Source organism: Cariama cristata, unplaced genomic scaffold (genome assembly GCF_000690535.1).
Source record: "Cariama cristata isolate BGI_N322 unplaced genomic scaffold, ASM69053v1 scaffold20075, whole genome shotgun sequence".
NCBI classification, from domain to species: Eukaryota; Metazoa; Chordata; class Aves; order Cariamiformes; family Cariamidae; genus Cariama; species Cariama cristata.
Genome location: NW_009617240.1, coordinates 26,160 through 38,398, shown reverse-complemented (window position 1 = coordinate 38,398; position 12,239 = coordinate 26,160). Strand labels below are relative to the sequence as shown.

The window sequence follows — 12,239 nt, the reverse complement described above, 5'->3', positions numbered from 1 at the left end:
GAATGTAAACCTCCCATAGCTTTTCTAAAACTTAGTTTCCTTATAAATAGTGCCCACTGCAAAGCTGAAGGAATAGTATTGCCATAATACAATTTTGTTCAATATTCTTTGTCTGTTTACTGTCTACCTATTTTGTTTCTCTTCATTTTTCTACACTTCTCATTTTATCATTACAAAGACAGGAAAAGAAAAATCACCCTGAGTACATTATGTAAGCAGCAATCAGCTGTAACAGAGTACAGAGTTTTTTTGTCACTAAGAAAAATAAGATTTTGTAAAATCACACCATCTATGGATTTCCCTTGTGTTCCCAGTAATTCTGGAATTTTTAAACCAGTTTCTACTAACAGAGTTGAGCTGTACAGTCCTGGAAAAAGACATTATACTCCTTAAGGCCTAAATGAAGTGAACAATCAAAGGCAAGCGATGGCTCTTGTTGGCATCTCCTGAGGTGAAGTGCTCTTATATGAGTTCACCTCATATTAGACTTTAAGTGTCTACTTTGAATAAAGGAACCATTTCAGTTTGATGTTGCACCTTACATGAAACTAGAAAATTTAACCAATAGGAAAAAACCAATAGAAACTCAAGATGCATTTATTCTACTTTTTGGTGCTGTTTTTCTGTTGGTTTTGTTTTGTTGGGTTGGGGTCTTTTGGCAAGGAGAAGTGAGTAACAGATTAACAGTCAATAGTTTGAAAATAACACTCCCAGAACATTCAAGAGAAGAAAAAGTTGGAACATATTTAGTATCTACACTTTACTATGTAGTAGATGATGGAGCTATTCTGTAATTCCTTTCCTCATTCAATCCCTAGATACTATCAATTGCGGTAGTACAGCTTTAAAATTAGAAAAAGGTTCAGTCACATTATCAGCAGTTTAAAACAAAGGGAAAATGTTTCCATTTGGTCATAATTTTTTTTGAACATGTGTGATATTGACCACAGTTTAATCCAAAATATCAAATCCGTTAAGTTTTTTTCATTGTCACAGGTAAATGAAACATGGATTCTCACACAGAATTTACAGCTGTATTATAGCAAAGAGAGCAACAAAACTTACATCCTGACATCATAGTGATCTACTTTGAGGTTGAAATAGCAGATTTTTTCTCAATATAACTCCTTCATGAACATTATCACTTCGGTATTTTCTTGGTATTTGTAAACAGCTGTTTACAAAAAGCCATCACAAACATCAGTAAGACAAATGAAAATAACTGCACTTGACTAGAAAATTGGGTATTAGCTACACTTCTGATCACAAGATTCGCCAAGGGCTTTATTTAACTACCATTCAGGCCAGTCAACATTCCACATACTTCTGAAGCTTTCAAACATGTTTGTTTATACAGATTATGATACCAGTGGTAACTACGATGAGTCACCTTGTTTTCACTAAAGCAGAACTCGCTGTTATAATCACTTAAATATAGAATTGGACAACTCAGGTATTCCTTTTTTATCTTAGGTGTTTCTTGTAATATTAGAACATGTCTTTGTTCCACAGAACTGCAACACGTTAGTTCACAGTAAATTCAGAATTTGGGGTCTTTTAAGTTAAGGCATTTAGTCCATCTCATCATGCCAGTTTGTTACTTTGCAGTTCATTTAGGTAGATGATTTGGAATGTGGAAAAAGTCACAGTCTTGACACCTGTACTGTGGTTAGAAGTGAGGTAGTTTTAAAGAGAGACACCTTCATTTTAAAGAAGGGAAATACAGGGTTTCTGTTTTCCCAAGCAGAAGTTTCTTCTCTGAAAAGCATAACCTTCTGAGGAATAACCTGCTTCTTTGAACTCCAAAAAACAATACTAATCAAGTTATTAACTTATTTATATTGAGGAAAGGAGAGTTTTACTTAATTGGAGAGCTTATCACTAGAAAAAGCTACAGGAGAGAAGCATGAGTGTATTGAAGATGACAACAAATGGCATATTACTGACTTTCTTTTTTCCCTTCTAAATCTCACATTGTAAAATCTTATGTTTCTGATTGCAGGGGAACTTCCCTCCTCAAAAAAGCAACGATATGAAAAAAATGACACATTGTATGACTGGAAATACCACAGAACAGGAAAGTATTTTCTCCATGGTTCTTAAGTTTAAAAATAAATACAGTAAGAATTATAAAGTTGGTATTTTCATTAAAAACAAGAAAGTGCATACTCAAATTATCATATGCCAGATCTATTTTCCAGAAGAGCTTCCAGTTAGATATGAACTCTCCCCATGTCGTAGTAAGTCTTACCACAGTGAAAGGTAGGAGTCTCATCAGAAAGAAACACATGGTTGACTTGCATTAGCATTTTATTTTGACTCAGGAGATCAGTTTTGAACCAAGTTTCCTGGTTGTCCCCACCTAACCAGCTTCAATTTCCACATTTTGATTTGCATTGTCGAGCCATCATTTCAGAGTTCGCTAACTGAATTCTTTTTTGAGAATCCAAGAACACCTGCAATGGACTTTAACCACTAAAAGGCATTCAGCACCCTTGGGCCCATTCAGCCTGAACTAGAATTAATCTGAAGTCAGATCTCTGAAACTCAGTGAGGATATTAAGTCCTCTGACCCATCTCATTTAATGTAGAACTATCTCTATTTTTTCACACTACTAGTTAGCGATGACAGTCCTTAGGCAATGCTATTTCTTCAGTAATATCACCACCGCAATTTAGGAGTTAATACATAAAAATTAAAAGGTTTAATCAATTTGTGCCTACTCTCAAGTTAACATTTTAACAGATTACTACTCATAATTAAAAACAACTCCAAGCAAAAATAGTTCACATCTAGTACTTTCTTTGAGTAGATGACTAAGTAGTACAGTTGGTTAATGAACTGACCTTTTCATTTTAGAAAAAAGACCTGGATTAAACAATGAATCAAGTCCAAACTTAAGGACACATGACAAACTTACCCTGAACAGCTTTGATTACTGTCCATAGTTTTAAGTTACCTCATAAATTATTATAGCTAATATTCTAAATTTACAAAAAGTGAAGACAAGGTACTGCAGAACAGGACAGTAAGACTGTTTGTAAACAGGTAGAAAATGAACCATAGTTTCCTTCTTTATATGAATAGAATTGTACGTTTGTATGGAGACTGTATTTTATACATGGAATATGAAAGACTGAGAAGAGACAGCAGTAAGAAAAGAAGTATGTAGCAAGCATAACTGTTCATGACTACTGCTCTCTATCCACACTTTACAAAAGTTACTAATTGAAGTCATTACACAAGATCATTTTCTACTTTTAACTAATGAAAAAAACCAAGAGAACAGGTTCAGAGTTTGACCACTGCTACTCTACAGTATGAAATCCACATTCTTGCTATAAGATGCACAATTATGTTTGCTTTTCTTTACAGGACTGTAGGAGAAGAATCAAACTTTCATATTGTTACTGCACTGGTAATGGAAAAAAAATTTACTACTAGAATTAAATCTGTAATACTACTAGAATTAAATCTGTAACTTCCTTTAAATGAAATGTTTGTAATTCAATTTATTCTTTATAAGCAGAAGGCCAAAGCAGTCATTTTTCCTACCTAAAACTCCTTAGATATAAATATAGTTATACTTTTAGATTTGTTTATATGCATTTTAAAAGATACTTACTGTTCTACGAGTTGATCATATTTTCTTAAAGCATCCTTTTCAGCCATAACTGCTCTTTCTTTTTCAGTAACAGCATTATCTCTCGCTTCTCTCAAATTTCTGAAGGAAACAAAAGTTATTCTGTCAAGAATCTGTTAAGAAAAAGACTGTTTTCCTTCATGAATTACTACTGACTGATCTTAACTTCAATACTACCTTCTTCAGTTCTCACAGACTGATAGAGGGGTCTGTCTGCCTGTATGCCTTATTCACTACAGAGGCTTCAGATTTACTTCAGATTACTTTCACATACACTACCAAAGTTTCCAGTTCTGAAATTCTAAAACCAATGATCAAACCACCTATTTATATGCAGAAATACATTAATAATTCTAGAATGCTAGAGCTATAAATTACTTATTTGTTTGTAGGAATTAAATAAATTCCAATAATTTTGCTTGGTACTTCACTAATAACTAGGGGAATGCTGTCCTCCTAGCTGAGATGATTCACAACTTTTATGACAGAGCAGGAAAAGATTAGCTAGGCATAGAAATCCTACTTCTACATACAACTAATTGGCTAGTTAGTCCAATGTATAGGTTTTTGTATATCATTGGTGCATCTTTCTGGCTTCTATTGCTGGCATAATTTTTGGTCTGCACAAAACCATAAAATAACACAAATATTTTATTGTAATCAATCTATATTTTTTCAATTTTTTAATCAAAAATCAGTCAAGACTTGCTAACTACCTCATTGTTATTTCACTGACACAAATAAGAATAGTATGATATGAAGAATACTACATATAGTACTTGTGTTAAAAAATTATACAGGTATTAATAGTCTGTTAATCTGTAGTCTGCCTGTAGCATAACATTGCAATGAACTGTACTAAGTGGAAGTATAGCTTACAAGCACTAAGCAGTGTTTCCATTACTTAGTGCAACACAGTTAACAGCCAATTTGCAGAGCAAACAGTGGTTGCTGAGGACCAGACACCTACATCATGATTGGTTTTGAGGATTTTACTTTACTCCTGGTTTGCTCCGGTGACTTGAACACTCATTAGCATTTGGAATATATTAGATGATCTTAGAGACTCCTTTCAACTTCATTTCATCTAAAAGGAACCCTGTTCACGTGCTACAAATGCGAGCACAATATCGTAAATCCAAGCACAAACTGTGAGGCAAGCAAAAATATGGCGAGCAGCAATGCCAACAGGATTTCACTTCAAAACCACATTCTTCATCTGAACTAAACCTTTAACGTAGATGCAACCAAGCTCTTCCCACTGAAGTTGTTTCTTTCCCCATCCCCCATAGGAACTTTCGGACTTAAAGCAAAGTGAAATTATATTCTTAGGCAAATTTCGAAGAAAAGAGAAAAGCCAAGATACAGAGATAAACGGAAAATTATTACGCCTATGTAAATGTTGTCCTAGGTCATTTTAGCCACACTAAAGGTATATAATTTTTGGATTAAAGACTTTTCTAGACTAAGAAAACATTACCAAAAGTACTTTTCTGAACTCAAACTAATTCATATGAATAGGAAATAGTTACTTCTGAAGAATCAACGTCAGAACAATGTAACAGTTAACTGGCTATGAGAGAAAGATAACAAAATTTTATTTAAAAGTTGAGTTACTGGGCTACAAAATTTACTGATGAAATTCAGGGGCTGATCTGGAGAGTAGATTCTTTAAAACTGACTCATACCAAAATATAAGAACACAGTAATTAATTTTGTTAACAGCATTAAAGTTAAGCATATTATGTCTCAGAGCAGGAGCGCAATGTTGTATCCTTAAGGCTAGAGTAACAGAAGTTAAAGAAAAGTTAAATAAAGAAGGTAAAAATTAAATGCTAGGATATATACAGCAACTCGTTTAGAGAATGAACTATTTTTCTTAACTGAAGAGCTAATCAATTGAAAACATAATAGAAGGAAAAAGGACACAAGTGAGGTACTACTCAACCAACAAGATGACAATCACAGATGTGATGTAACTTGAAATATTTTCAACAGAGCTGCTAGTTCTCAGATTGTGTGATTGCAGAAGAGGTAAAGCACCTATCTGATGGCTGCACATACAAGCCATATGGACTATCCAGTATCTAGCAAGCCTATCATACAAGTGAAAGTACCCTTCTAAAACGGGATAGAAATACTACCTACAGATTCATGAACAGGTATGGGAAAAAAAAGGTGGGATGAGGGCAGGGGAAGGGAAGCAGAAGCACAAGGGCATCTATATTAGCTTTTGAAATAAACCTCTCAGCAACTGCCATTTATTGCACTTCAGTTCATATCCCTAAGCTCTTCCAGAGTGCACAAACTGGATTCCAGTCAGACTGAACCAAGTCAGAAGATGTGCTCAGGGAATGCAACTAACATGCTCAAAACTACTAAACTGTGTTTCATCTATGGGAACAGGCTACAGCTAATCCAAAGTCAAAGCTCATGCAGACATTCACTGTGAATTCACTTGTGCTTGCTAACGCAAATATAACCAATGCTTAATAAAATCAAACAAGTGAAATTGATCCCAAATAAATTAAGAATGAAAGCATCACCTTTTTATTGGTGTCATACGTGCCCCCCCCCCATTTTAGCTTCTTGAACTGACACATCCAAGTGTAAAATAAGTGCCAACAAATTCAAGGGAAACATCAGGCCCATCAGGCTTGGCAAAGTGCTAAGGAGTAAGAGTAACTGAATACTAGATTAGCGTGGCTGTAATACCATTCCATGCTTTCAGGCTGAAGTTGAAATCAGCTTCTTAGCTTTAATTTCAGCCACAATCAGCATCTCATCATATCACACAAATTCATTGCAAACTGCTTTGCTCACAATTTGGGGATCTACTTTTCTCGCCATTGAGGGGCACCTCAATCTGGGAAGCACTGTCCTACGGTGGAATTTTTTAGTATTTTATAGAAAGAGTATACACTAAAAATTCTCTTTTTGCAAAATATGAAGTAAAATCTAAGGGATTTACATTTCAGAAATAATTATTTCAAAATGAGGAACAAAACTTCTGTAAATTCATTCCAGATACAAATGAAATATCTTTCAGTAGCTTTCTCAGTGATATACAGACCCTTGTCAAATCTCCACAAACAGTGGAGGCTTAAATTCATACTTTGTAATTCAAAATAGATTTGCATACAGGAAGTGGTGTGGATGTATGTGTGTATATATTTTACTCACACTTGCAAAACTACACAATGATCTAATTCTTTTTTAATTAGAACCTTTCAGTTGACTGGAAGAGAGACAGCAGGAGTCACGTCCTTTTTTCACTCTCTGAGCAGTAACAAAACTACCTATTAGAGGAACACATGCTGATGCCACAAATATCTTTTTACTACAGTCATTTCCTTCTCCACACAAGACACTTCCAGGACATCTACAATGAAGTTATAATGAATTATTAAGCACTCCTTCCATTTTAAAGGAATAAAAGGGACAAAAAAACCCAAAACACCCAAGCTCAAAAAGAAATCCAGTGCCAAAAGTCCAAATCCTGAGATCCCTAAAGTCTATATGGCTTGTATGTGCCTAACTCTGCATGTAATTCCATGGAATTCAGCAAGACGACACATACAAAATTCAATATGCAGGTCTCTGCAGGACTAGAATTTTCTTAAAAACAGGATTTTATAATAATTTACAGGAAATTAATGCTTTTTTGAATCATAACACTGTAAATAATCCCAAATAGATTTATTTTAGAAAGTCTTACTGGTTTCCCTCATTTTTTCTGTTTTACTTTCTGTATCAACACCTTCTCTTCTGGTTTCCTGGCACAGTTTCAAGATTGCCCATATAGCATGACAGGTAAACCAACACATTTTGTATTAATTAACTAACACTATATATCTGAACAAACTTCAAACAATTAATGTTTATCTAGAACGTGGCTTAATAATACTTTTCATTGACAATGTTGGATGTCCATCATTTAATTATAAATATAACACTATATATTTACTGTACAAGTATAATTTCATTTTAGTTTTTACAAGATTCTCATCAGTTTCATAACCAAACTTAAATTGTCACACTTTGATCACCTTTCCGAGAGCCAGTCAACTAGGATTATACCTAAGCACAAACAGTACTTGGTCATTTTTGCCCTATTTAGTTTATTGCCTGCATCTTATCTACCTGTTTTCACGTTCATACATCTCTTTTGAAGTGCTTCTTAGTTGCTCAATTTCTTGATTTGTTTTCAACTTTATTTGTTCCAACTCTTCATGCAGTCTCTTTTCATATTCTGTTTTATAGTGATCTCTGTAAATAAACAAATACACAACATGGGAATTTAAAATCAATTGCACTGGCCAAAATATCAAAACTTCAAGCACAACTGTACAAGTAGAACAGAGTATTTCTTGATTTTACATTTTATTTTAATTCTTACTCATCTTCCTCCCAAATTGCTTGGAATACATATTAGCTTATGTTGTTATGTAAACTGAGTGAAAATCAATCAGGAATTAATAATATAACTGGGAAAAAATAAAAGCTTTCTGCATACTGTTTAATTTTTTTAAAGCAATTTGACATTGATTAATCATGCAACATTATACTTAACATTCTTCCAGAAATTCTTTGTCAGCCTCTACATGAGTGTTTATATTAATTAACCACTTAAAAAAAAAATTAATTCCTTGCTTTCCAAAGTTTTCTAGCTTCTTCATCACTGGATAAGGATTGATTAACTTGCTAACTTAAAATACTGGCATGCTATTACAACACTTTGTTGTGTAGTATTTGCATCTTATATGGGGAAAAAACATCACAAGAAACGCTGAAGATTACATGCCATAGATTTGTGAACTCAAAAAAACCCAAGATTCGGGAATTTATCCTGTCAATGTGACATATAAATTATTTAAAATACATACTTAAGTTTTAAAGCAGCAGATATCAGAATATTCCATGATAAAAGAATTTCATTTCAGAGTCATATTGACATCTTTTTGTAACTTTGGAAGCCCATGACAGATTGTAGGGAATCCCATAAAGAATTTCTCTTACAAAACTACAAAAAAAGGCTTATGTTGCAAGTACTTAACAGCTAAAGAAAGCTAAAATTTTATAGCATCTAGTTAATGTTCAAGAACAATCAATCAGCAATAAAGCAACCGGTAGAAATTACAAGTTTGGAAATAAAAGCATCTTTATGATAAAATGTGCATTTACAACTGTAAAAGGTTTTAGATTTCTTCTGATTTCCAATTTTGTGATAGTCCATAATTTTTAGAAATTGGTACTTGACCTGGTCAAAAACTCCTTCACATTAACTAAAAGCCCCACAATGTTTAAATGTCAAAATGCTTGCTGTCCAGGTTTTCCTGTTTTCTTTTTATTGAGACACTTGAATTTCAGTTGACCCTTCAAGGTACAAGTAAATTTATCTTCTCTCCTTGTGTGCCACACTACAGCAAAATACTTTATGAAGATCTTTGATACAATGAAGCAGTTTATAGCAAAACAAACAAACAAAACAGAAAACAAACAAACAAAAAAAACCCCCACACCACACTGTACTGGAATGCAAGGTCCCCATTAGAAAATTTTTGTGTTCTTTATGTGTTGTATGACTCAATATGCAGGGGAAAAAAAAAAGAATGCTGAAGATCAGGATCTCAGGATACAATTCTTATGTGCAGAATCAACAAGCATTACCATTTTCTTGGTACTCAGACAATTTGCTATTACCATTACTACTTGCCAAAAAAAGATTTCTGTCATTGCAGAAATTACACCTTCCCTCCCATGGCAAGACTGCTAAAACTCAGGAAGGTTCACTGAAAAAATTAGAAGAATCTGGAAAAGTCTTGAACACCCACAGTGATGTCACCAGAAGACAGTTCAAAGTGATGCTTATCTTTATGATGACTAAAATAAACAAATAGTATAGTAAAGGCCTTATTCCAAGTATGTAGCTTGACTGTCCTGCCAATGCCTTTTAATAAACATCAACTGAGTTGCTGTGGAAGCAAAGGACCATCATTTGCGATTTTTATTCCCAACCTGCTGTTACGATCTTTTGCTTAAGCAGTAATGAAAAATGTTTTTGCCTTATCAAGTTGTTTTGTCTTTTTCAGCCTTCAATGAGCTTCTTTACAGGCCTATTATTCATAAGGCTTTATACTGTGAATAAAATAAACATGACCTGAGCATCTCAATGCAACTATGGATTGTGTTTTAAGATTAAACATATAAAGGGAAATATTTTTTGTTGGTCTGTGCTTACATAGAGATTCCCAAGAACTACAGCTATGAGCTGCTGCCATTCACCTTGCCACAATCTCAACCTATTTTGAAGGGTGTCTTTTTTAAAATTTGGCAGGTTAATCCCTCAGTTTCCTAGTCTAATTTTCTAACTACAGTATGCCAAAGCCAGCAGTTCTGACTGTGACCAGAAGGTGAATTTTTCTTTATTGCTAAAAATAGATAATTAGATTTGTTTTCATCATCTTCATTCCTGAACTATAGCAACCAAAAGAGATCCAGAATCCAAGCAAGTATTAAAAAGCCTCAAATTCTTCAAAAGGTAGCAAATAGAAGCTTATTACCCAAACTGATGTCACCTTCAGGTAGCACTGAGAACTGCAGAATGTCCATTAGTTGGTACAGTTTTCTCCTGCTCCACTTTTGTACCTCTTTAATTTAGCTAACAAATAAATAGGATTCTGTAGAGCTCTCTGTAAGAAACCTAATACTGTAGATATTTGGCCTGAGAGATGGATGGTAAAAATTGCTGAATAGACAGGAATCACCACTATGAGACACAGTCTGAGAAGAAGCATAGGAAGCATGTACATGTGTGGGAAAATGTAAAGAAGGGACAGCTTCTGCAATATTGCAGATGACATGCACATTTTAAAACACTTTACCAAAGGATACTATTACCCCCATTTTACAAAAGAAATCTTACATTAACATTTTTACATTTTACATTACATTTTTACATTACGAAATGACTTATTCAAAGTTCATCAGCACATCAGCAGCAGAACCTTGGACAAAACCTAGGCTGCCCGAGCTGCAGTGCAGTCCTACATATGCTGCTCAATACACTACACTGTCTGCTGTGCTATACTGTCCCTGCAAAAGACAGTAACGGTCACGAGAGGAGAGCAGACATACCTGCATTATTCATCACAGTTAATATCTGTCCTATGAAAATTAGCATAACGAAGAGAGTCACCAATATCAATGATGTCAAGACAGAGATTTGATAACAGTACAGAATCCCAATGACAGTAATGACTAAAGTAATCTCTAAAGGCAAAGTAAGTGTCACAGAAGTTCTCTTTAGTTGGTATCAAAATGCAAGAGACAGAGATCTCTGATATTCCAGAGGACAGTGAAGCAGGCTTGCACAGTATCCCAAACTGTGGTAGAGGCAAGCTACATAAGTCTCTTTCTGGGTTCCTCAAATGGAGATAGCTCTGTAAAAGTACCTCTACATCATTATTACAGGAGAAGAATTTCACAGTGGTTTTCTGGAAATTGAAATCTAGCTATAAAAGTCACTGCTTACAGGAATATTTCTAGAAGACTGCTCAGACCTATGTGATTTTTTAAAATCCCATTTAAAAGCAAGTCTTAAAAATTTATCAAGAGTTTCAGGTGAACATAGTTCTGTGATGTACATATGTAAAACAAATTTTAAAAAAGTTTAAGTGACTGCATTGAAAGGAAAAATAGTATTAAAAACACTTCTGATATGGGCTGGAACTCCATAGCTGATAATTTCAGTAGAGTGCTCTTCTATTTCCATTTAAATAACAGTTTGTCTTTTAGTTGATTTACAGGAGAGTCATATTAGCCCACTTCGTCCTAGTTATACCAGGACACAAGATTTATAGATGCTGTTTGCAGTTCCATCTTCTTGATTCAAACAGAAGGAAGCAGCTGAAGAGAAGCTGAACCTACTTCATACTCTAAGCTTATTCATTCAATCCACAGGTGGGTTTTTTTTTAATTAACCAAAAAATGGGTTTATGTTCGTTAATGAAGTACATACAGCCAAATATTTGATGTCATTTTGGGATTTATATTCAAATATTTTTAGCATCGAGACGTAGAGAAATAACATGAGCTGGATAACCTTGAATTTTGAATAAGAAAAATCTAAACGTGGTTTGAAATTGAACAACGCTCTTAGTCATATTATTTAGTTTTAAGTAGTCCTGCAAGGAGCGGAGAGTTGAACTTGATGGTCCTCATGGCTCCCTTCCAGCTTGAGATCTTCTATAAAATTTTGTAGTATAGCATTACATATGTAGCAAGACATGTAGCTGAATAGTGTAGTTTCCTGTTCAATATCCCATACATATATCTATACCAATTCAAATGGCGTATGGATTTGACACTATTTACCATTGTGGCTAGCATACAATGATTAATCTATTTCTCAAGGCTATACTTAGAGAATTTATATTCAAAGTTGAAATATGAAAGACTGATAGCTCTAATAGCTGATACAAAATATACTATGTCCTATTTTAAACATTTGTGAAAATTAAATATATTTTATGCTGCAATAATGGTTTAGATTGTCTTTCAAATACTCTTGTTTTTCATAAACATCATTTGGGG

The 12,239-nt window shown here is 34.1% G+C and overlaps 1 protein-coding gene across 1 annotated transcript in view; it reads right to left on the bottom strand.

Annotated features, from left to right (window-relative positions):
* PIBF1 (progesterone immunomodulatory binding factor 1) overlaps window positions 1-12,239 on the bottom strand; it is a 119,596-nt gene that overhangs the window by 81,852 nt on the left and 25,505 nt on the right. The window contains exons 8-9 of the mRNA XM_009700467.1: window positions 7,788-7,913; window positions 3,627-3,725 (exon numbers count right to left, since the gene is read on the bottom strand). Of these exons, the coding sequence (XP_009698769.1) occupies window positions 3,627-3,725; window positions 7,788-7,913 (225 nt within the window). The remainder of the gene's footprint in view (window positions 1-3,626; window positions 3,726-7,787; window positions 7,914-12,239) is intronic.